Consider the following 26,879-nt stretch of genomic DNA (forward strand, 5'->3'; position numbering starts at 1 on the left):
AAGTACAGCAATGACAGAGCCGGCTGGGTCACCCAAGTCAGAGCACCAGGTAGGCCACCCTCAACTCAGCAGGAGGAACTTTTGGTTAGTGAGCCTTCAATGAATTTCATACATGAAAAGTCTTTCTCTGCACAGAAAAATGAACTAGTTCTGCACTTCTACTTTAATCACTCGCAGAAACCCTATAGAACAGGTAGGGCAGTAATTATACACCCAATTTGAAAGTTGAGAAGATTAAGATTCAGAGTTTAAATGACCTTAGGACTAAGTTGCACCTATGCTGGCCCTTCACATTTACATGTTCCCACTCTTGAGTCCATGCTTGTTCAGCTGGGCATGCTAAAGCTTATAAGACAAACTCTGCCCAGTCTCCTTGTCACCTGATTTTCAAGTTCCTCTATCACATGTCACCACTGTCCAGGTCTCAAGTCTGTACCTCAGTCTCTCAGCTCAAGCCACCTGCATCCTATGAAGGATCCACCCACAGAAATTTCCAGAACCTACCGAGACTTTCAATAGAAAGGACTTCTGTAATGCTAGCCCAATACCCTGGGACTCAGGAACATGTTACACAAGAAATAAGTCTGGGCCAAGTCTCATTCCCCGATCTACATTGAAACTTCTTCCTGTTCCCTTTGCTAGAGGCTGTCATAGTGCCCCCAGTGGGGATTCTGCCTGCTCTTGTCAGTTTCCCTGACCACCAACCATGGGTTGGTGTCTTATCCCACATCTCAGCCCTGACTCACCCAAGGCTAACAGGCTGCTGCCTGAACACTCTGAGGCTCATCCTTATGGGATGTTCCCCTGTTAAAACTGATCACACCCTCTTCCTAACCCTGACTAGGACTATTTTCATGGATTATCTGTTGATCTGACATAATCTCAGATTCTAAATCTGTTGTATTTTCTCAGGATTTTCTTCCTTTGACATCGCTCATCACAGTAAGTAAACCATACCCAGTTTCCAACAAACTACTGCCAAACTGTACAAACCATTGCATTCCCTATAATGAATAATTAATCCTACCAAGCTGGTCAATTTCTTTTCTCAGATGCATATTCTGCACAGCTCTATCCCATAGTTTGTCCTCACCATCCTCTGTGTAGAAATCCTCTCCCCAAATTGTTACCCATATTTCAGTGTCAAATTTAGGTACCTCCTCCTGTTTACTCCAACAACCTCTCAACTTTTTCCTGAACTCATGGAACTGTTATGTAGATATGTAGTCTCTTATGTAATAATTTTCACTTGAGAGTTTGGCCTATATAGCACTTGGGCTGTGCAAGGCACTGTTCTACAATAATAGCAAACATACAAAGCAAGTAAACTGCAAATATCACCATTTTATGGGCAGGAAAGTAAAGCATACAGAAGCTAAATTACTGGCCCAAGGTTTCACAGCTACTAAGTTGCAGAGCCAGGAATTGAACCAAGGTAGTCTGGTTCCAATGAACATGTTTTAACCATTACACCACACTACCTGAATTTATAACATCTTATGTCTTATGCTGTGCAACCTGTCCTCCTTAATATTGTCATTTAAATTTTATACTATATGTCTTAATCCCAGTTTATTACAGGTATGCATTCTACCCAGCTCTATCCTTTAACAATTCTCAAAATAATGTGCCATATATTTGGTAAAAAAGTTCCTTTAGTTGATTTAGCTAAAACTTCTGAAATGTTATCTTGAACAATAATCTTTTTTTCTCTGAACCCTCTTTCTGTTTCTGCACTAGGGAAACTCAATTCTTAAGCTCACTAATCTGTATTCCCTGACCCCACCTATCCACCAGGCTCCACCCCCAAAACCCCATACATACTGCTAAAGGAGAACTCTATATTCCCTCCCCAGTTGCTCCATTTCTGGCACACAAGTCCTTTTACCTGTGAAGCAGTGATTAAAAATCTTCTTGTCCTTCTCTATGTTCAATTCTTTCACTCCTTTTTCAGTGTCTTTCATGGACAAATACAAGGCACTGCAAAGAGATAAAAACAGGTAGATAAGTGGAGAGTGTTTCAGAATAGTGAGTTCCCTTGGGAGGTGGCACCTTGCAGGGAATGGCCTGGAGCACCAGCTTCCCTGCCCCTCACCTTTGGGCAGCCCCTAAGCCTAATCTCACCACCAGACCATAAGTAGCTAAAGGGCAGCATTTGTATTTGTGTAATTCTGTGGCCTGCAGAGCATTACCAAAATGCAGTAGGAAGTTACTTAATGTCTCTTAAATTCATTAAGCTCTTTGCTGATTTAACTTGTAGGGCCTGAGATGGAGTAGTGCCCTGAGTTAGGTGCCAAAGATTGAAATTTCTTAGGGCCAATTTTGCATGTACATCCTAGATCTTTAAGGTCTCTGCTACAGTTTGGAACTGGAATGTCTCCCAAAGGGCTGTGTTAAAGACTTAGTCCCCAGATTGGTGCTCTTGGGACGTGGTGGGAACTTCAAGAGATGAGATCTAGCCAGAGAACTGGCCATTGAGGGACATGCCCACGAAGGGGATTGCAGTACTCTGGACTCTCTCTGCCATGTCCTAACCATGAGGTGGGCTGTTTTGCTATGCTATGAGCTCCTGCCATGATGTGCTGCCTTCCCATCTACCAGAAGCCTAAAAGCAAAGGGCCCATTCAGACCATAGACAGAAACCTCAAAAATCGTGAACCAAAAAACAACCTATTTTTGTATAAATTGCTATCTCAGGTATTTGTTACAGTAACAGAAGGCTGATTAACATGGTCCCTCAGTTCTTTAAAGATCTTTAAGAGACCATCTGTTGTAGACATTTGCCTCCAAGAAAGTGAATATTTCCTCCAAGTTTCTTATTTTTAAAATGATGGAAGAAGGCAAAATAGTAAGAAGTTCTCGTTTTTGTCCTTTCAGAGAAATTCTAAGGCACAAAACAGAAGGCCACTTGCATGTACTCTGTGGTCCCACAGTTTGAGCATTATTGCCATTTAGGTGTGATAGCTCTGGCTAGGAATATGATCACTTGATGAGCCCAGTCAGCAGCTGCAACTAGACCAGGTATCTTCTCCTGGGTCTTTACCAAAAAGCTTTACCACTGAGCTCAGTGCACAAACTTTACTCTTGCGGCAGGCCATATCTGGTCTTAATCTTGCAGAAGGTGTCTCTGGTCCCTTCTCAGGGACACTTTCCCACATCCCACCACATGTAAACAGAATTCTTGTTGAACATTTTAAACAGCCAGCATGATTTTCTTTTCCTTGCTATGTAGAGATCCTGAAGGTTTCTTGCTTGCTTGCTTCCTTTCTTTTTTGGCAGGGTCTGCTATGTAGTTCAGACTGGCCTTGAACTCGTGCCAATACACCTGCCTCAGCCTCCAGAGTGCTAGGATTCTAGGTATGCGCCACGACACCTACCCTTGAAACTTTCTTTCTAGACTAAATTATTATGGTTAGTTACTTCATAAATGAAATGATGAGTCTCTCTCTCTCTCTCTCTCTCCCCCTCTCTCTCCCCACTCTCTCCAGCTACCTAATATAAGGCCATTTATATGCCATTAATCTCTATAGCTCTCCTCAACTCCTAGGCCTTGGAGGGACTATAATCAGTCCAGGTCCAGAGAAACATCTTAGTCCACCAAGTATCAGTATCAACTCAGCATAGGAGACACAGACTTCCAGAGGTGGCTAAAACAAACCTTGGAGCAGAATCTGTTGTGTTCTTCCCTTCAGTGGAAAGAAGGGGGAAAAAGGGAAAAGGTAGAAAAAAGCAAACACAGAATTACCCTAAATCAACGGTTTCTGGCAGACGAATGGACCTCCTCGTGGATTTCCTTGAAAACTTCTGGCCTCCTTCAATGCATTTGATGGCCTTCTTGATGTCCCGAACCCAAGCATCTCTCTCTTCCAGGTAGGCTGCCTGGAAGTACTGGTCTTGTTGTTTGATGCTGGTGATCTTAAACACAAACTGAAAATTTAAACACATCCCATTAGAAATGACCATTTCAAAGGCTAAGGCCCTTCATGAACCACAGCAGTCAACTCAAACCTGTTCTAACAAAGACAGACCCAAACATCAGAATGAAGCATGGGTGGTTGTGAAAAGGGCTCATCCAGTGAGCACTGCTCAACTGCAAGCTATGCATGTACATGAGGTCTGCATGTAGCATGAGGTTCATTGTGGTCTGTGACGTCAACTCACCATCCTTTTGCTAAAATCCTGACAAGGGCTAGTCACAATGCTTCCTTTCAGGGGGATCATTCCTTTAGGGTTGTTGTCACTTTTCTTCTTATAGAATTCAATTCCATCTTCTAACAGTACCATCCACATGGGTTTCCAGGTGTTAAACACATTCCCCTGTAAGGTGGACAAAAACAGCTGAGGTGGCCAGGGTTCTTTTGAAATTGTATTTTCTACCTAGCAGGAGATAGTCTATAATATAGCAATGGCGAACCTTTTAGAGCTTTCAGTGATAACAATCAGCTTGCTGCAGCACACGTGCCATAAGTTCACCACCACTGGATTATTTTAGAATTGGCTTTAAAAATGTTTTGTTTTGCTGGGTGTAGTGATGCATGCCTGTAATCCCAGCACTTGGTGACTGAGGCAGGAGGATTGCAAATTCAAGGCCAAACTGAACTATAGGATGAGACTTTGTCCCCCTAACAACAACAACACAGCAAAGTTTTGTGACATCATCTCTGTTGTTCCAACAAAAATCCTCTCAAATCAATGACTTCATGGAATACCATTTTGATTTCTATCCCTAGCCTTTTGCTCAAGCAAATACAACTCTCTGGAATGCCCTTTCCCAAATCTGTCTTCTCCTCATTCTTTCCTGACTAATCTTTCTCCATCTTAAAGGCTCAGTATAGCTGCCTCATTCATGAAGAAGCCTTCCCAAAATGCACCTTCCCACACTGACCTTAGGGTCACTTCCTGCTATTCTCACTGATTATGCCACACATTCTGGAACTTTGTCACAGGCTGCCTTATTTAATCATCTTCAGTATGGTTATCTTTTCTTCTCTCTGGCACTGACATCATTAAGTCTTTTTATTGGCTCATGATATTGAGGGCAATGCATATTTATTAAAATAATGCAAAAGATTATTGCCCAAACTGTCAAATGTTAGCATGCATCACACTTTACTGAGAAGAGTGACCAGTCCCTTTCCCCTGCTCCTCCCTTTTCATGCGTGGTTCACACCACCAGGAACCACGTTCTCACTCCACTGCTACGTTTAAGAAATAACAGCGAGGTTTTCTTCTGTAACTAGCTCTTACCCATGATCCTATAGTTCATATTTCTTTGTATTCATATTTTACCATATTTTTAATGTTTTAACTTCCCATTTTGAAGAGATAAAAAATAGAATAATGGCTATTGTCAGTATTTTATTGGAAGGTTTTTCTTTTTCTTTTACTTTTTTTTTGGTGCAGGGGATCGGACTTGGGGTCTTGTGCTTACAAAGCAAGTGGCGGAACCACTGAGCTAAATCCCCGGCCCTTTTTCTTTTAGAAAATTTCAATTCATGGCGTGTTTGTCAGAATTGAAGAAAGAGTTTAATGCTCTAAAGTCAATATAAGAAGTTATTTTCTTAGTGCTTTTCAAAATATGGTTATAGGCCACCTGACCCTACTCACCAGAGATGGGTATGAATAAGATCTGGTCATATCACACATCTGCTTTTACTTGTAAGCCTAACATGTTGCAAGGTGGGTCAGTTTTAGGCAAACTACTTCCGACTCCACTACTTCCTTGCTTTTCAAACATGGGGAAGCCCCTTAGCTGCTCTCCCAGCACTAAAAATAACTGCCTCAGAGGTTTCTAACACATATTAATTGAAATAATGTGGCCAGGACTGTTAAGTCCTGATATTGCATTATTAAATATCATGAACGATTTCTAGCACAATAAACAGCTGCTCTTTCATCCTTTCTCAAATTCCTGGAAAATGGTAACGAGCCAGTATCACCATCACCATGTTAGTGAGGAAGACACTCAAGAGTATGTAGCCAGTTGCAATGCAGAGTAACAACTGAGAAAGCTGGGGGCTGTGAAAAAGGTGTGTGAGCAAAAGAAAATTCTCTCTCTTTAGTCCTTCTCTGGTGTAGCAAGGTTCAGGGGTCACCCTTGAACTTGCATCCTGCCCCATCATTGCATGGCCAGTGTGTATTTAGAATGCTTGAAGGTGTGCAATGACTTGGAGTCAGAACTTAAGCCTGCATTGCATTTGAGCTTCATGTTGACCACTTATCAGTTGTATATATTCTTGGGGGGAAAGTTTGATTTTTTTTTTTGAGACAGGGTCTCACTATGTAGTTCAGGCTAGCCTTGAACTCACTATGTAGCCCAGGCTGGCCTTGCACTCGCAGTGATCCTCCTGCCCCTGCCTCCCAAGTTCTAGGGTTACAGGAGCATGCCACCACACCTGGATAAAATGTTTAATTTCTAAGCCAGCTTTTTTTCTTCTTTTAAGAGGGAGATAACTCTATCTTATTATATGTTAGCAAGTATTATGTTGACATAATGGGTAAAATGTGTATACATGTATTTGATGCTTCAATCCCTGGTACCAAAAACAAAACAAAACAAAACATGTAGTTGATGCATATATACATATATATATATAATGTATACATTATGCATACATGTATATAGGTGTATTTTAACTCATTTTATATGTAAAGTTTATAAAGACACCGTGTCTCTGAAGTTGCCACTAAACTATGTTTCTGGAAAGAAGGAGCCTACCACAGAATGATGTTGCCAAGCAAGTAGTCAGTAAATAATTTATAGAACAAATGGGTGTAATTTACAATTACATTATGAAATGATGAATAAGTAAGAGTAAATGAAGAAGCTATATGGAAGTGATTAATGTAAGAGTATAAATAATAATGTATAACCATGTTTTTTGAAATTATTCTACAGACACATCTAGGACTTAATAAATAGCAGAGCTTTGGTCATTAGGGAGAGAGATGACCCATATTTGTATGATTGAACTACTCAGGAAAGCAGCCTCATGGGAGACAAGGACTTTCATTTTTCTGGATTTGTTTTTAAATCAAGAAACAATATATATGCATCTACAATGAACCCATAAGCTCCTCATGGGCCATTACCAAGGGAATAAAGTATGATCAGATCTCTTCTCTCATGTGTGCTCCAAGCTGACTTCTTATGGGTTATTTTATGCTCCCAAGCCTGCCTATTGTGTTCATCCGTTCAGGGATGAATAGACTCTACCCCAAATGGCAATTCAGACTGTGTAACAGTGGAGTCCTGAACCTGGACAAACTGGGAAAGTGTCTTGACCCAATAGCTGTGTCTAATGTGGGCATGGAAGCCATAAATGGATAAATGGCAGTGTGCACACTACAGTTGCTTCCATCCCTTGGTCCAATCAAATGTTCTCTGAACATGGATGTCCAGAAGAAACCCAGCCAGGTGCAGACTGTCATACACCTGTATCCCAGCTACTTGAAAATCTGAGGCAGGAAGTTCAAGGCCACTGTGGGCAACTTAGCAAGACCCTATCTAAAAATAAGAAGGGCTGGAGATGCAGCCCAATGGTAGAGAACCCCTGGGTCAATCCCAAGGATAAAGCAGGGAGGGGAAGAAGGGAGAAGAGGAGGAGGGAGAAGAGACAGAAAAGGAAGAAAGAGAAAAAGAAAGAAAAGAAAAATCCCAGACAACAGCCTTGTGTGCTGGCTTGGCTAAACTGTATGAAAATAACTTCCAAAATAGTCTAAAATGCAAAGATATTACCCACGTCAATGAGGAAAATCATTACTTTAAAAAGTTTTTCAGTTTAGATTAATGCCAACTGCCCCTTTAGCAATAAATTATCCATTCTAACTAAATGAAGGAATTCTCCCTTTATGATCTGTATGTCGAGACAGCTTTGAAAAAGGAAGAGTATAAGATTCTTTGCCCTGTCATGACTACCACAAAATAGAATTATCATACAGTTCCAGCAGCTCCTGCTGCTTATCTCAAAATACAAAGGGCCTCTAAATAAAGGGCCAGTTGTCCAAAAAGAAGACTATTTATGCAAAGAAGATAAATACTGTGGGACTATCACTTTGCTGTCTAAACATTTCCTTTATTTTCAAAGAATTCTTTTTCAACTAAAACACAGCATCTTTTTTTTCTGTCTGGTCCGAAAACTAATACAGGATAATAGTGGATTATTTCCCTTTTCAAAAATAGACAAGGTCAGACATTATGCCAAAATATGGAATAATTTTAATCAAATTTCTTCCTGTTTTGTACCTGAAAAAGGTTCATATCCAGAATATATGTAAATCAATAAGAAAAGTACAAAAAATTCAATTTTAAAATGAGAAAGTGTTATATAGGCCTGTCACTAAAGAAAAATACCCAAAAGTTAATTTTTAAAAAATTGTTACAACATCATAATTTATATCAAGGAAACACAGATTCAAATTACAGTGAGATACCTCTACATGAGAGTACCTAAAATGTACAGAACTTAAGAAGAGCAAGACTTGGCAAGGAGGTAGAATAACTGAAACTCCTGTACATGAGCTGACAGGAGTATAAAATATTATATCCTATTCGAAAAAGTGTTTGGCAGTTTATGCTAAAGCTAAACACACATCTTCCCTGTGCACCAAGAGTTTCACTCCTGGACATATATCTGAGAGAAATGAGTATGTGTTGTGAAATGGGTTCCATACAAGACTGTTTGTAGAACCTCTATTCATAGTAGCCAAAAATGCAAGATACATCAAATGCCCATCAACAGGGGAATGGATAAGTAAATTGTATAATGCAATACCTAAATACATATTACTAGTTTAGTAAATTTAAAAAACAGAATACAATTTAGCAATTTAATGAACCACTGGTGCTCTTACACCATACATAACTTTCACTAATGTTATAGTAAGTGAAAAAAAATTTTTTAAATGTACTTATGAGGGACTCCATTTATATGAAGTTTGAGAACAAGGATAATTGACAAGAAGTTGTGATAGTAGTTATCTAGGATGAGAGTATAGAGTAGAAAGGGAAAGGATGGAACACTTATGGTATACTAAAAATGTCTCCACCTTGATCTATGTGTTGTGTACATGACATATAAATGTGTAAAAATACATGGCATTTTTATATGCTTTATTGTATCGTACCATCCTGCAATTTAAGAACCAATGTTCTAGGGTGGGTGTGGTGGCACATGTCTGTAATCCCGGCACTTGAAAGGCTGAGGCAGAGGGATTTCTGAGAGTTTGAGGCCAGCCTGGGCTACACAGTGAGTTCAAGTCCAGCCTGAACTGCATAGCAAGACCTTGTCTCAAAAAAACAAAAAGGGAAGGAAGGAAAAGACAGAAGCCGGGGGGGAAGGGAAGGGAAGGGAAGGAAATTAAAAGAAACAATGTTCTTCTGTTTGATTGTACAAAGTTTCTGGTAGTTCATTTCATGGAAGTAATATACAATGTACACAATGATAGGGTAACATCAACCTTCATGTTGTTTTTGTGGAAAGGAGCTATTCCATCTTGGTTACCTGTCTCAATCACTGGAAAAATAGCATATTCAGGCAACACATGGTCCTCAGTTGAGTAGGAACTTATAAGGCAGCTATGCATGATATTAATTGAATCATTTGAGATTACTTCAGTGTATGAGTTAGATTATTACATTACATTGGTGTTAAATTTCTTGGGTATGACAATGGCATTTGATCATACAGGAGAATGTTCTTGTTCTTAGAGGATATATGCTGATGTATTTAGAGACAAGGTGGAATGATGCCTGCAACTTACTCTCCAATGTCTCAACATAAAATTATGTGTGTGTGTGATTATATAGAAATATAAGGAGAGGGAGAGAAAAAATAAATGTGTCCATCCATGATCACAGGATGAATCTAGGTAAAAGGTATATGGATAGTGATACTAGTTTTCTGATGTCTCTATGGATTTGAATTTTTTTTAAGTAATTGGGAAAATCTGATAAATTTACAACATTCAACACAATAATTTGTTAAAATTTATAATACCAGTTTAGGGAAATATATAGATAAGTCTGTTTAATAAGAATTAAAGTAATTGGAAATAAGATTTTTTTTAAAAAAAGACGTATTCACAGAGCTTCAGGAATAGCAGTTGTACCAGATGACTGCTAAACTCTCTCAAGCTTTAGGTATAATATTCAACTTCAGGCATACCTAAGATTAATACCTGCAGTAGTCACTCAGGGTTTTTGGCCTTGGAATTGGGATGAATTGGTAGAGGTCAGCCAGTACTGTTTTCCTTCAATAAACAATAGAAGCTTCTGCTACCAAGTGCACTTTCCTTATTCACAGATAGCCCGAGGGGCTGTCAGCTAGCTGTTAGGAGGAGGTGTCAGTAGGGATTCAGGGTCATTATGCACAATAAGGAGGCTGACACTTTATAAAACAAGATATATGTGGCCATTTACATAGCTGGAACTTTTCTCTCTGGTTTAATGGTGGTAGGTAGGTTAGGATGATAGAATTTACCATGATTTCTCTGCTTTTCAGAAATTGCTGCACCACCAGTTTTTCATTCTGCTAGCCTCTCAGCCATTCCTATATTTTCTTTTTCTGCCCTCAACTCGTGGTGATCACCAAAGAAAAAACCTAGAGGTGTGATTATAGAATATCCAAGCCAGAAAGGAATGTAGAATTCTCTAACAACACTTTCTCCATATAGATTAAAAAGTAAGGCCCCCTTAGGTGACTTGGTCTAATATACCTGTCTGCTTAGTATGAAACTGGGACTAGAATCTGAGTGTCTTGATTCCCAGTTTTTTGCCTCTTTCTCTTCTTCAGATGTCATCTTCAATTTGGTTCTTGAATTACTGTGAGTAATTCTGGAATCTAGATCAATTTCTTTATACCACTTAGTTATAAACCTCACTTTAATGGAGATATAGATAGATAGACAGACAGACAGACAGATGGAAGTTGAGTATTTCTTATCCAAAATGATAACCAGAAGTGTTTGGGACCAGAAGTGTTTCTGATTTTTTTTCAGATTCTGGGATATTTGCATAATGATATATAGGGATGGAACCCAAGTCTAAACATGAAATTCATTTATATTTTATATAGCTCTTATATACACAGCCTGCATGTAATTTTATATAATATTTTTAATAATTTTATGCATGAAACAGTTTCATGGTGTGGAATTTTGCGTTTGTGGTAGAGTCAGAATTCAAAACATTTCAGATTCTAGAGCACTTCAGATTTCAGATTTTTATAGTAGGGATGTTCAGTGTGTGCATGTGTGTGTGTGTACAGTATATGTCCATTTTTCCCATTATGCACCAAAACCTGTATGATTACATGTTCACAATGGGTGGGTTTTACATGCTGATCCAGATTTTAAATTTTCTGGTGAATAACTTTTCTTCATCACAGGACTGGTATGATTTAGCAATAGAATAGATGACACCAAAAGAAGAAATCATAAAGGACAAAACATCTGACCATATATAAAACATGAGCTTCTACATGTTAAAAACAAACTACAACTGAATAATAAATGAAAATACATGGATATTTATAATATATCCTCATATGATTAAAAGTCATTTTAAAAATTCATTAGAGTTGATAAGAAATAGAAAAATACTTCCAGTTTTTTCAAATGGGCAAGTGATATAGAGAGGCAATTTTCAAAAGAAGAATTACCTAGTTCCAAAACCTATAAAAATGTACTGCTTCAACAGCAACCAAAGAAATGCAAATTGAAATTAAATAAGATACAGTCTTTTTCTTTGGTAAGATTTTTTTTAAAGATTTGTAAAATCTATTGATGAAGATTTGGGGAAATAGGAATATGGGGGAAAAGGAGCTCTATGAGTCAGCGGGTTGATGTGAATTGTCAAAAAAGAAAAGAAAAAACCCTAAGCACTGTGGACTGTATAGATGGTACAGGATCTAAAGCGAGGCAGGTGGCATTCTAACTCTCAATGAGGCACAGCCAGAGCTGGCCAGGAGCCTTGGAGCCGGCTGGCTCCGTCTCAGATCCCAACCCTGACGCTTTGCAGCAATGTAATTGGAGCAACGTTTTAAAGCTCATCTTCTAACATCTGACAAACAGGGATATTGCTAATTATATTTTAAGGTTGTGGGGAAATTAAATAAAATGATTTTTATAAATCACTGAAATCAATAACTAGCACTTTGTAAGCACTCTTGAATACGACTGATTCCCTGTAAATCTATGTTTCTCAAATGCCCTGGAGAACGACACTGAGTGCAGGGACCTTCAAAGATGCAGATAACCTGGAGCCTGTTCAAAAGAGAAAGCCAAGATGGTACCATCTCTCCTGAACTACTAAAAGAACTGGCTAGGTTTAGCCCAAAAAGGGACAAAGAACAGATGAGAATTGTCGTCAAAGGTGTGAAATCCCTAGATTGTTTCAAAGCTGCACTAGGTAGAGGTTTTTGAAAAAGTTTTCTGCATAACTCAGAGAAAAATAGTGAGTTTCCTGACAAGAGAAGTGTTCAAGAATACTTGTTAATAGGTTAATTCAAACAATGCAGACTTTGAGCCCAACCTGGGCAATTGAGCAATGTAGCATGAGTCTGTCTTAGAATTTTAAAAAATATAAAAAGGGGTAGGGATGTCAGTGCGAAGGGCCTGTGTTTAATCTTCAGTATGGGAGCAGGAGCCACAGATGAGAAGTTTAATTAAACACATAGCATCCCTTTCTACCCTGAGATTTTATACATCGGTCTCAGAGAAACTGCTGTCTCTATGTCTCTTTAGCTGTACATTTCCAGATAAATCTGCCAACCTTTGGGCCCCACCTTCAAACCAATAAAGAAATGGTAATAAATCTTAGAGCCATATTTTACATGATCATTTAAAGATTATATCCTAGTTGAAGTTATCTTCTTTTTCTAATTCTGAAAACTTTGCTATAACAAATAATTGTTAGAACAGTTTCTAGGCTTCCAGATATTGGGAGCATAAAAAATAAATGAAATCCAATCTCTCCTCTCACAGTTCATAATCTAACTGAGGAGATTTGTCCAGCTCAAGGTGACAAATGCCCAAATCAGAGGTGCCTTACTGTGTATGCTCAGCTTTGCTGAGAGAAGCCACAACTGATGGCTGAGAGCTGGGCAATTGGCATTTTGTGTTATCACCCCTCCTGGACACATCACAGAGCATGAAGACACCTCTTTTGACTTCCCTTTTCCCTGGAGCTTCTCTTTTCAGAGGCTGATGTATGACTGGAATTCAAGGGAAAATTGCTTTATGAACCAAACTGTGTAATTAAAGCAGAACTGTGAGTTATTATTACCTGTTTTCCCACACCCATAGGAAGTTAATTTTAAATTGATGCTGCTTAGATTAAACCTTATCTTCTGTTGCATTGTTAATCATATCATATACTTTCTTACTTGTATAACATCCCAAACAAATGGTTGTCTTGTGCCTCTTTGAAAGCAAGGACATTTGTCTATTTAGTAGAATATTTTTTACATAAATGAACTTTTCCAGGTTGAATAATTTTTCAATAAAACATTAAGTAACCAATACAGAAATGGCACACTGTGCTAAAATGATATCTGGAGTCTTAGTTTTCAGTTCACATCTCAATTTTACGTCCTATAGGTTCCACTTTGACAAATTACTTAGCCAAATTACTAAATTTTTCTAAATATTTGTACCCTCATCTGTAAAATGAAGATAACGTACCTACTACTTCCCATTATAAAGATTAAAGGAAATTATATATTTAAAGGGCTTAGCACAGTGGCTAGCTTATAGTAAGGGTTCAAAGATTTTAGCTTCAGCAAGTGAAGTAGGGAAAATTTCTGAAACAAGCATTTATTTAAAATGCCACATTAGAGGACTAGGGGTATAGCCCAGTGTCGCCTGGCTTCCCTACCATGTGCAAGGCTCTGAGTTTGACCCATAGCAGTGAAAAAAAAAAAATCACTTAAACAAAAACAAAATACCAAAATTGAGAATCTTATTACAACAGAGTGTTCAAGTGGTCCCAGACAAAAAAACAAATAATATGGAGGAGATACATTTTAAGCATAAAAATTATAGAATATATAAATTGTGGAAATTTCAATATGAACTTTTACTATATTTTCTTCTAGGCACATTTTCTAGATTGACATTCACAAGGCCTAATATGAAAGAATTACTCTCACTAAAAACTATTTATTAATTTAAATCTATATGCTTGACAACCCTGACTCTATCAACCTGTTTCTGGTGAAACAGTGTCACTTCTTACAGATTTAATGTTCTATATTTTTGTAGTTTGGGAATTTAAAATATGAGCATACAAATTTTATAATAGCAATTTTATTGAAAAATGTTTTTTAGTTGTCTATAAAACAAAAATGAGCAAAACTTTGCAGAAAATATTTCCATTCACTCATTTTTCTCAGATATTAGCCCAAAATCAATTAACAGTAATTATCATTGGTTCTCTTAGAAGGTATTTCTGCCCATCACAGAGAATCTACATGCACCTCTGCGTGTGCATGTGTGTCTTTTCCAAAGGATATTTCAAACTACAACTAGTCAGACAGAACACCAGCTGAGGGCACATAACTGCACCATTGCAAATATACTGCAAACACTAACTTAGATTAAATTTGTATTAGGAAAATCCTGGGTACGAACAGAGCTCAGTGCTGTGAGTCAGAAACCCAGGAGTCATCAGAAAGTGGCTTTTTGGTCCCAACTCTGTCATGGCCATGTGACTTTGAATCTCCCAAGATCCAAGATCTCAGATGAGGGAGTTAGGACAAATGGTCAAAGATCCCTTCCAGTCTGAAATAAAAACAGAGATAGGCTGCAACAATGCTGTTTCACTTCCTTCAAAGTAGAACACTGTAGGCTAAAACACAAAACAAATAAATGCTCTAAAAGAGAGTTACATTAAGGTACTGAACCCAGTTCATTTCAGAAACTCTGAGCTCATGTGGTGCAGTGTGAGCATGCTGTACCAGAGGTGCTGCCCACAGGATGCCAACAAGCCCGACGTGTGAATTCTCCATGCTGGGCAGTTTCACAGCTCAGAACACACCCAGCATGAGAAGAAAGACCAACAGCCTTAACAGCATTCAATTTTCCTGATGCCACATCAGCAAGACTAAGTATTTTTTAGTACACTGGGGTCTCTATTTCCTAATCTTTAAAATGGTGCATCTGCTAACTTGACAGCCCACTGTACAAATTCACTAAGAGTTGTAAGTGAAGAGATTGTAGCCCATTAAAAAAAAAAAAAAGTAAGGATTTGTTGTGCATCAATTCTAAAATAGCCCAAGAAATAAGTTATAATCACTCTGTCATTACATCAACTCATCTTTAATCCCTTTCTTCTCTCCTCCCCATACCCAAAAAAAACCCTGAGGGAGAAAAATTTAAATAACAAATCAACAGTCTCTCTAAGTAACTTCTGCAGCAGAAGCACTTGAAGTTTTTGGCATAACACACATGTGGTCCTTAATACTGATATTCTAAATTATGAGGAAATTAACCAGAGGCCCTACCTTCCCAACTGTGCAGTTTAGAATTCTTAGACTCATTAGTTAAAACTGTGCCAACTGGATTAATCCACTTTTAAGAAACAGAAGGCAGTGGAATCTGTGCTGATCACTCCCTCCTCAACATTCCACTCGGCAACATGCTCCCTTTCAACTCAATAGCACCAAACATTCCTAATGAAAGAAAGGGCCAGAGTGCAAAGCTGAACATCAGTCCTCTGCTAGTCTGTCTCGCCTATGTAAGGAAGGGGCTCTGTGGTGGCTCTCCTACTTACCTTCTTCACGAGGTAGCCCTCCCTGATCCGCTTTGGCTCCATGTTTGACGGAAAGACTGACACACGGACCCACTCTCTCACAAGTCCTCCGGGTTCAGGCTCCTCTGACAGCTGAAGAGGTTGTGGGCTGCCCCTTTTACAGTGAGGTCTCTTTCACAATTTCCCTTCTGCTGGTGATCTCATGATCACATCCTCTTCCCCTCACTGGGGTGGAGGATCAGAATAAGGAACTGGACAGCCAAACAGCCCATGCTTTGCTAATGCTGGAGATATTAAAAGTACATTTCTATTCAATATTTAATCAAGGTAATTTTTTTTTCTGTACTGGAGATTAAAGCCAGGACCTTCACACTGAGCTACATCCAGGTCTTTTTTTTTTTTTTTTTAATTTGAGACAAGGTCTTGCTAAGTCATTAAGTTATCCAGGCTGGACTTGAATTTGTGATCCTCCTGCCTCAGCCTCCCATAGTGCTGGGATTACAGGCAGACACCACTACACCCAGTTCCCAGCCCTTTTAAAAAATTTAATTTTGAGACAGAGTCTCCCCAAGTTATCCAGACTGGGCTCAAATTTATTATCCCCCTGCCTCTGCATCCCAATTAGCTGAGATTACAGGTGTGCACCACCAAACCAGACCCAAAGCTTTATTACCATGAAGAAAACAATTCTCCTAGAGAGAAGAAAAAAATGAAGAGGAAAATGAATAAGAAATCCTTACTGGAAATTGTCCTGCTTAGAAATTATTCTTGAGATCCTAAAAATGCTTGGTAAGAATTGCCAAGAAATTCAAAACCGTCTGGTTAGCACAACAAAGCACTTACTATGCATATGGTTCAGTCTACCTCATCTAATTTGGTCCTCACAAGAAAAACTACAGAGCAAAGTATATTACTGTCCCTATCTTGGGGATAGGGAAATGCGGTCACAGAGAACAGCTGCCTCAAGGCAACACAGCAGCTAAGAAGCGCACAAGAATGGCAGAGGGGAACCAGGGCACCACGGCCTCCCACCGGGCACGAGAAGAGCATCTGCCTCTGAACACTCGGAGTCTGCAATCACACATGTTTGAGAAACTGGTCATATAGTCCAGCTTGGCATCTCCCCTTACAGAGTAACAAAGATAAGTACTGCCACAAAGACTGCTATAATAGTGCTTCCCAAAGATGTTTGAATACAGAAATCTTCTGGGAACAAATTCTAGTTGGGCACAGTGGTGCATCTTTGTAATCCCAGCCCTCTGGGAGGGTGAGGCAGGAAGACTGAAATGTTCTAGCCCAGCCTGGTCAACTTAATGAGATCCTGTCTCAGGAAAAAAAAAAAAAAATGTGGGAGTATAGGTAAATACTGGCTTCCAATTCCCAGTGTCACCAAAAAATAACAATAACTGAGCAAATTCTAGCACCATTTTTGTTAATGAATTGAATTACATCTTTCAAAAAAGAAGTCCTACTTTCCGTCTAGTACCTCAGAATATGATATATGTGGAAACAGGGTAGTATATGTAAATACAGTAAAGTGAAAATGTGGTCAAGCTGGAGCAGATAGGCCTTAGGAAAGGTGGAGACTCCCTCAGAGAGAAAACCACAACATTGTGACAGATGGGGGATAGTCATGATGAACTGACAAACCAAGAAATGCCAAAGATTGCCAGCAAGCACCAGAATCTAGAAGAGGAAGCAAGGGCTCTCTCTTAGAGCTGCCAGAATGGTGAGACAATAAATTTCTGTTATTTTTAAGCCACCTACTTTGTAGTGCTTTGTTTTAGCAGACCCTAAAAAACTAGTACAATTTTTTAAAATGTTATATTCTATAGGATAAACGATTTGTGTGTGTGCGTGTGGGAGGGGGGCTGGGGACTGAACCCAAGGCCTAGGCACTGAGCTACATATGATAAACTTTGAAGAACTATTAATCAGACCATGTGAAATGGGCAAGGGATTTAATCACTCTGTGCCTCAATGGGGTCATTCTGAAGATTAGATAAGAGAATACATGTTTAGAACCATGTCTATAGTAAGTGTCTGTAAATGTTGGTTATTCTTCATTTTCAAGGCATGATTCCATTTTCCTTGGGCTAGTCCTTTTATTTCCATGGAGGCTACAGAAACAATGATAGGACTAGGTTTCTGGTTAGTTCTTTTTCCTCATTATACCAGTCAATGTTCTGTAAATGACAACATCGACAGAATGATGTAATCAACAGAAACCAAGTTGGGCTAATACAGGCAAACAGGGATTCTCCAGAAGAAAACAGGGTGGTTCATGGACTTGAAGGAGAAATGAAGACAGGTCTCGGGTAGGACAGGAACCAGGGAAGCTGTAGAGTTCCAAGAAACAAGAACTAAGCGACTACCTCTTAAAGGCACTGTATGAAAATATTCCTGTGGGGGCCAGGGATTTAGCTCAGTGGTTCTGCCGCCTGCTTCAAAAGTACAAGGTCCCAAGTTCGATCCCTGATACCAAAAAAAAAAAAAAAAATTCCTGTGGTTTTCAGACCTGATAGCCTCCTCCAAACCTGGTGCCCCGGTTAGGCCTCTCCAGTATCTGCAGGTGCAGTGTGGGAACTTATAGCCTCAGTAGACCGGGCTCACTGGGGAGGGATTGCCCCCAAAGTAATATCCAGATGCTGTCAAGTAGCAGAAGCAGTAGAATCGAAGTTCCCTGGGTAAGCAGCAAACATCCACAAAGATATCTGAGGAGCTAGGAAAATTAGGGGAAGTTCTGTTCCTGAGATTCTCTGAGAGCCTACTGATGTGCTGTTTTCCTTCTAGCTGTTTTCTAATCACCACTCACCACTGCTCTAGCTTCTCAAATTTATTTCACACTAATAGAGATGACATAAAATTATCCGATGGCTTGCCATCAGTTTCTCACTGCACTGAAATTAATTATAAAGAATTAAAAACTGTTGGGAGTGGAAGTGGTCAATACTGATGGCACCTGAGCAAATCAGAAACAGGGTGATTTGTTGTGTTTAGACTCAAGCATGCAATCTGCTGTCTGTACAAGCAGTGGAAACCACTGTTCATAGCTCTACCAAATGCCATTTGATGGCTGAATTTCTCATCTCCTTTGTCTAACTGACCAACTGACTTCTAATTTGGTATGTTTCCTGCATTTGTCCTAGTGTGATCAGAAGGCTTTGAAGAACCTTTACACAGAAACATGTGTTTTTGGTTTGTTGTTGATGCCCACAGTGTAAAAGCAATCTCTGCTTTCTGAATAGTGGTCACTATGGCATAAGTGCAAGAGTAAAAATGTCTTGACACCACGAAATTTCCCAAATGAGTCAATTCAACCATGGATGGGTTAGATGTGAACGCTACTGCCCCCTCCATCCTGCCAGAGGTCCTCACGCCTGCTTAGCGACACCTAGTGGTCAGTAAAGGGGACGGTCTGAATCAATGTCATCACTTGGAACTTTTGTCTCAAGAGTGTGAGCAAATATCTTGGGACAGATTCCATTCCCAAATCAGATGATTAGAAACTGCCAATATCTTTTTTATGTTTGTGTGTCCAGGATTATTACTTAAAATCTCATTCTGCTCTTTGATTTTTCCCATATTTGATCAACAACCTTGGAGAGATTCTTTTTTTTTTTTTTTTTTTTTTTTTTTGGTGTAAGGAGAAGCTAAGATTTTGAAAACAAGATTATTATATATAATAGGAAAATTATATATTGTTTACAGCAGATCTTTCTAGGTTATCCATTTCTATGGCTTTGTACCTTTCCTTGGAGTCATTTTACAACTCTACACTGTGGAAAGCTAACAGCCATGAAAGTAATTCCCACAAGAATGAAAACTGTTCAATGGACTTCACCATCCCTCAGTGCCTTCCCATGGAAAAAGTTAGTTTTGTGTCCATTTTAAGTAGATTTAAGGATTCCTTTACTTCCATATAAATTTGTCTTTGACCTTTTTCTGAATGAGTTGTGATATCTGACTGGTTCCTCTTCATGAGTTAAATAAAACTTTCAAAAAGTTATAATTTACTATATTTTACCCTTCTTTAAAATTTATTCTTCAGCATTGATAACTCAAAAGGACCTAAAATTTAGCTGAGAAAGATCAGAATAGTGGCAGTACTAAGCTTAAATTAAGAGAAAGGTGTCCAAATATGTAGAGTCTGGGATTTTCCCCTACTGGAAGATGCCAGTTTCACAGAGGCTGACAGGAGACCCAAGACTTCTGGGCTTTTTTATGAGACAAATTACTTTTTCCTCACAGCACAGTAAACAGAACGAGCTGCATCTTTGCACTGGTTCCCGGTACCCCCACCCCACCCCAGTGCTGTTAAGAGCAAAGTAGAGCAGCTCAGCAGATGCTGCATACACAGGTTTTGCATCCCAATCAAGGACCCTTGAGCTTAGGGAACCTGAATATTGCATAATGGGCTGCAAGCAAAGCTGCACTAACTTTGTCTCAGAGGGAGGTGTTATATACTTGACAGTAAACAAATCTGTCCTTTGTTCTGGAATGAGACCATATCTCTATCTTCAGTATACAGACATCCAAAAGAGAGAGTGCCTCTGCACACAAGAACTACAGAAATGATCAGGGAAGAATTATCTCCAGCAAAAGGAAAGCCTAAACTGTCTAATTCACTGAAACCTACTGGAGGGCATGTAGCTGGTGCCCAGTGTATCTTCAGGTCAAGATGGGAGCTGACCCCACACATTGAGCAAACACTTTCAAAGGGACACACAAATTCACATGGAAATTATTATATATTTTATATGCATATAAATGATTATTGATGATATTATGTATATAAAAGTGTGAAAATATATACACTCTTGCTTCAAAGGAAACATTTTAATATATATATGAAGGACCTGTTGTTGCATCCTGGTAGCAACAAGCTCTCCTGGCTCTCTAAGTTTTAGTACTAATTCCCAATAAAAGGAACTCAAGCTCCTTTGAGAAATGGATAATTATAGGATTATAGGAGAAAATATATAAGGTGACCTTCTAGCATCTTGTGCTCCAGAAAGTAAGGAAATGCTAAAAAATATTTTAAATTAAGAAATAAATAAGCTAGGTATGGTGACATATTCCTCTAATCCTACTACTCTGGGAGAATGAGGCAGGGTGATCACAAGTTTGGGCCCAGCATGGGCAGCTTAGCAACTTAGCAAGACCCTGTCTCAAAGTAAAAAATAAAAAAGGACTAGGAATGCAGCTCAATATGAAGGCCTTGGATTCAATCCTCAGTATCCCCAAAAAAAGAAAAGAAAGAAGAAAGGAAAAAAAGAAGGAAGGAAGGAAGGAAAAAAGAAAGAAAGAAATTACAATGATAGGTTATAAAAAGGGACACAGAGTCAACGTGCCATGGCTCCCACCCCAGAGGAAGCTTCCAGGTAGGCATGCCATGGCTTCCAGCATGGAGGAGACTTCCAGGTCAGTGTGCCACAGCTCCCAGCACAGAGGAGGTGTCTGGGTCAATGTGCCATGGCTCCCAGCCCAGAGGAGGCTTCCGGGTAGGCATGCCACAGCTCCCAGCACAGAAGAGGTGAGCCGCACAGGTGCCAGCAGCACACACCCCCACCCCATTGAAATGAGAAGACACTTAAATAAGCCTTAGAACCAGACTTCCAGATCACCTACAGCAACCCCAACAGGAAACGAGATGAAACACTCTGATCCTCAACCACCTGGACTCCCTGAACTAGCAACAAAAGAAGATTTGGAAAAAATGAAATCTGAAATAATTTCTCACCTAACAGCAGAGATTGTGCCCATAGTGCAAGACATGATTAATAAATCTAGAGAGGACACAGATAAAAAAATAGAGGAGCTGAGGAACATGAAGGAATCCCAACATAGGAAACAAATGGAATCCATAAAACAGATGCAAATAGATTTCCAGGAGATGAAAACTCCATTGAAAGTCTACACAGCAGAATGAGCCATTGTGAGGACAGAATTTCAGGTATAGAAGATAAGATCACAATTAGTGACCAGGAAAAGAAAAATTGCTCTAAAATTGTAAGGGACCACAAGAAATCAAACCAGCAGCTGCTAGATGATGCAAAGAAGAATAACATAAGACTAATTGGAGTCAAAGAAGAAACAGGAGAGTGTGCAGAAGACATAAAAAAACTGTTCACAGAAATGATGGCAGAAAACTTCCCAAGCAGGGGAAAAGAAACTGACATACAGATAAGTGAGGCATATAGGACTCCAGCTAGCCTTGATCAAAAACAATCTACACATAGGCATATAATTGTTAAGATTCCAGAAACTCAACAGAAGAACAAAGTTCTCCAAGCAGTCAGAGAAAAGAAACAAATCACATACAAAGGAAAGCCCATCAGAATCACAGCAGACTTCTCAACACAAACCATCAAGGCAAGAAGAGCTTGGAGTGATGGATTTCAAGCCCTAAAGGAAAACAGCCTCCAACCCAGATCGATGTACCCTGCAAAACTATCTTTCAAAATTGATGGTGAAATAAGATATTTTTATGACAAAGAGCACCTTAGGAGCTTCGTGAATACCACACCAGCACTCCAAAAAATTTTAGACAAAATCCTAGGAAAAGACAATGAGGATCACAACCCCAGGAAGCAAAGCAGAATGAATGCACCAGGAACAACAATAAACTAAAAGGAAAGGCGAGAATCAAACAAAAAGAAAAGGTCATGACAATGATAACTCAATATGTATCAGTTATAACCATCAAAGTTAATGGTCTCAACTCACCAGTGAAAAGAAATAGACTGGCAGAATGGGTCAAAAGCAAGATCCAACAATATGGTGCATACAAGAAACACACTTAATTCAAAAAGAAACTCAGAGACTGAAAGTTAAAGGGTGGAAAACAATACTCCGCGGAGGGGAACCCTAAAAACAGTAGGAGTAGCTATCCTCTTTGCAGATCAAGTGGATTTCAAACCCAAACTAATTAAGACAGACAAAGAATGACACTACATCCTTGTAAAGGGAACAATCCAAGAGGAAGAAATGACAATAATAAGTCAGAAATTGAACAACACACTTCTGAATAACCAATGGGTCACAGAGGAAATTAAAGAAGAAATCAGGCAGTCCCTTCAATTAAATGACAGTGACAATACAACATGTCAGAATCTATGGGACACAATGAAAACAGTCTTACGAGGGAAATTCATAGCACTGAATACTCATATTAGGAAAAAAGAGCGAGCCCAATTAAACAACCTGATGCTGAACCTCAAATTTCTAGAAAAAGAAGAGCAGGACAAACCCAAAGCCCATAGAAAGAAGGAAATTATAAAAATCAGGGCCAAAATCAATGCAATGGAGACTAAGAGAACAATCCAAAAAATCAATGAAGCCAAGAGTTGGTTCTTTGAAAGAATAAACAAAAAATTTTTTATAAATTTTTTTTACTTAAATTCTTTTATTGGTACATTTTAGGTATACAACACATTTACATTTTTCATTGGGAACTTGTACCTTTACATGATGCATCTTGGTTCATATTTTTTCCCCATTCCTTGCCCTCCCTTCACCCCCTCCACCCTTCCCTATTTACAAAGACTTTATTTCCATTTTTTGCATTTCTCAGCATTTTTCCTTCTCCTTGCCCCTCCCACTACCCCTACCCCTTTGGACCTTTTCTTCCTATTTTGCGTTATTGATTATTCATTCTAATCATTGGTACATTTTAGGTATACCATATGACATTCTTCATTGGAAATTTGCACCTTTACATAATCTCTCTTGGTTATTTTTCACCCTTGCCCAGCCCTCCCTTCAACCCTCCATCCTTCTCTATTTACAAAAATTTTATTTCCATTTTTTCATTTTCTCATATTAGTTCCATTCCCTTCCTTTCTTTCCCCTGCTCCTCCCACTTCCCCTCCACTTTACCCCTTTTCTTCCTATATCACATTATCTATTATACGTTTTAGTCCTTATTTACACTTTCAGTTTCTCACACCAGAAAAACTATTTGGTATTTAAACATGTGTGCCCTATTTATTTCACTTAAGAGTATCGCTTCAATGTGCATCCATTTGACTATAATAGTCTCCAATTTCTCATTTTTTATGGCTGAGTAGTACTCCATTTTATAAAAAAAAAAACCTCACATTTTCTTTATCCAGTCTCCAGTTGATGGGTATTTGGGCTGTTTCCAAGTTTTAGGTATTACAAATTGTGCTGCTATGAAGATGGGTGCACATATATCACTGTGGTATGATTCTTTTAATTCTTTGGGGAAGATCCCCAGCAGTGGAATAGCTGGGTCAAATGGGACTTCCAGTCCTAGTTCTTTGAGGTATCTCCATACTGATTTCCACAGTGGTTGCACCAGCCTACACTCCCACCAGCAGTGGAGCAGGGTTCCTCTTTCCCCACAGCCCCGCCAGCATTTGTTGTTGGTTGATTTCATGATAGCAGCCATTCTTTCTGGAGTGAGGTGGAAGCTCAGCGTTGTTTTCATTTGCATCTCTCGAATGACCAGTGATGTTGAACATTTTTTCATATATTTACTTGCTATTTCTACTTCCTTGTCTGAGAAATGTCTGTTCATTTCAGATGCCCACTTTCGGATTGGGTCTTTAAATTTGGGAGGTCTGATCTATTTAAGTTCTTTATAGATTCAAGATGGTAGACCTCTGTCTGAGGAAAAGCAGGTGAAGATTTTTTCCCACATTGTGGGTTGTCTCTTCACACTGCTGGTGGTTTCTCTTGCTGTGCAGAAGCTTTTTAATAAGAAGAGATCCCACTTGTTGATTGTTTGTGCTAGTTCACGGGCAACTGAGGTTTTGTTCATAAAAGCTTTTCCTACACCGATGTCTTCAAGAGTTCTACCTTCAAAAGTTCTACCTAATCCATTTCGATTTTAGTTTAGTTCATGGTGAGAGACATAGGTCTAGTTTTAATCTTTGGCAAGTTGAAACCCAATTTTTCCAGCGTCATTTATTTTTTTTCAGGTTTTTTTAAAAAATACTTCATTTTAAAATTTTGGTTACAGTTTCATTTTTTTTTCTTAACAAGTCTACTGCTTAATCTCTCAGGAATAAAAACACCAAGATTCTAAAGAATTAAACAACAAAGGAATGTCAAAGGAAGGGCACAGCTGCCCCACTCTCAGGTATAAGAGCTATTCCAATTAATACCTAGCTTCAAAACAAAACGAATTTTTATATTTTCTAAATGAATAATGTACAACCACCATCTTCATCTAGGCTTGTTATAACTTTCAAACACAAAGCTACATTTTAAGCTTAGTAAAAACCTTAACAGGAATGATGGCTGACCTTGGTGTGTAGTGTGTACCTCACAGTAAACTTTGTTAACAATCAGAACACAGTAACAATGCCATTAATAATGAAGTCCTCAGTTTAGAATCTGGAACATTCTTCCATCAAGGGGGGAAGGGGCAATTCAGTTCAATGACTCTGTCTCAAGATCTTCATCTCTTGTTTGCTCTGTATTCTCTTTTCAGTAACTGGATTAATGCTTTGAGCCCAAAATGAGATATATTTTTTATTACTATAGATTACATGTTGTTTGGCTGGGAATACAATACAATAAACTTTATTTTGCATAATGCATTTCACACAAGTTGCATCTGAAATGCTTTTCAGAGCAAAATGCTCAGTTTCCATTTGTTCCTCTTGCTAGCGTTTTCGGTCTGCAGCTTCCTTCTCACGCTGGCCTTTCAGCATATTCCTCCTATGAGAAGTCTGGAAGTTTCTTCCACCCTTTCTCTTCTTTTCACCTTCTTGGTCATCTCCCTCTTCTTCAGAATCAGAGGTTGATGTAACCCCTGTTTTAGCTAAATTTTTCCTTTTTGATTCAACTTCTTTCTTGCCCTCTTTTTTGTCTGGCTCTTTCCTTGGTTTGTCTTCTTCCTTCTGGCCCTCTTCATCCTTTTTAGGCTGCTTTTTAGGTTGTTTTTCCTCTTGCCCCTTTTTCTTACTTTTGTCTTCTTCAGCAACCATGTCACTCTCTGAAGGACAAGGCTGTTTTACCATTTTGGGTCTGCTTCCTGGTTTTGGAATCTTGACTTCTGTAGCTGCAGGTTGTCCTCTCTTAGGACCCACTTTTAGATTAACAGATGCTATTGCTGTTGTCACTACTCCTTCCTCCTCAGTTTCTACTTTTTCTGCCTTTCTCTTTCTCCCTCTTCTGGCAGCTTTTGGAGTGGTTATGTCAACTGCTTTAGTCATATCCTCACTGCTTGGTTTTTCTTCATGATCACTGTCTTCCTTTGAAACACTAGTTTCTTTTTCTTCACCTTCAACGTCAGATGATGCATTTGACTATTTAGTTGATGCCTGTTGGCTTGAAAATTTCACTTTTGGATTGTTGTCTATCTCCCATAAGCCTTCATTAAAACCTTTTTGTTTATTTGGTTTACCATACTTTTCCTTACTTTCTGAGTAAGGAAATATATCCTTTGGTCCTAAAAAAGCTGTCTCATGAGTCCCAAAAAAGAAGATGGGCACAAATAACAAATGCTGGTGGGGTTGTGGGGAGAAAGAAACCCTTCTCCATTGTTGGTGGGAGTGCAGACTGGTGCAACCACTGTGGAAGTCAGTATGGAGATACCTCAAAGAACTAGGACTAGAGGTCTCATATGACCCAGCTATTCCCCTGCTGGGTATCTTCCCCAAAGAATTAAAAGAATCATACCACAGTGATATATGTGCACCCATGTTCATAGCGGCACAGTTTGTAATAGCTAAAGCTTGGAAGCAGCCCGAGTGCCCATCAACTGGAAACTGGATAAAGAAAATGAGGGTTTTTTTTATAAAATGGAGTACTACTCAGCCATAAAGAACAAAAAACTAGAGTCATTTATAGCTAAATGGATGCATGTCGAGGCCATACTCTTAAGTGAAATAAATAGGACACACATGTGTAAATACCAAATAGTTTCACTAGTGTGAGAAACTGATAGTGTAAACAAGGGTTAAAATGATTAAAATGAATAATTGATAATTTGAAATAGGAAAACAGGTCCAAAGACAAAGGAATGAAGGGAGGGGAAGGGGAAAGGAAAAGAGGGAAAGGAAAAAACTATGAGAAAAGAAAAAAAATGGAAATGAAATCTATGTAAATAGGTAAGGGTGGAGGGGGTGAAGGGTGCACAGGTAATGGGGAA

At 39.0% G+C, this 26,879-nt stretch overlaps 1 protein-coding gene and 1 pseudogene across 2 annotated transcripts in view; both read right to left on the reverse strand.

Annotated features, from left to right (window-relative positions):
- Plek (pleckstrin) overlaps nucleotides 1-26,879 on the reverse strand; it is a 91,724-nt gene that overhangs the window by 11,732 nt on the left and 53,113 nt on the right. The window contains exons 1-4 of one of the 2 annotated variants that reach the window (XM_004849941.4): nucleotides 15,773-15,918; nucleotides 4,162-4,317; nucleotides 3,746-3,927; nucleotides 1,889-1,980 (exon numbers count right to left, since the gene is read on the reverse strand). In XM_004849941.4, the coding sequence (XP_004849998.1) occupies nucleotides 1,889-1,980; nucleotides 3,746-3,927; nucleotides 4,162-4,317; nucleotides 15,773-15,814 (472 nt within the window). In that variant the 5' untranslated portion in view covers nucleotides 15,815-15,918. Of the gene's footprint in view, nucleotides 1-1,888; nucleotides 1,981-3,745; nucleotides 3,928-4,161; nucleotides 4,318-15,772; nucleotides 15,919-26,879 lie in introns of those variants that run through there. The other variant, XM_087216272.1, reaches the window with a different exon arrangement.
- Nucleotides 25,020-26,222, reverse strand: LOC147826913 (PC4 and SFRS1-interacting protein pseudogene; annotated as a pseudogene).

The sequence above is a fragment of the Heterocephalus glaber genome, unplaced genomic scaffold (genome assembly GCF_053883595.1).
Source record: "Heterocephalus glaber isolate CG9 unplaced genomic scaffold, H.glaber_assembly_v1.0 deba00001457, whole genome shotgun sequence".
In the NCBI taxonomy this organism is placed as follows: Eukaryota; Metazoa; Chordata; class Mammalia; order Rodentia; family Bathyergidae; genus Heterocephalus; species Heterocephalus glaber.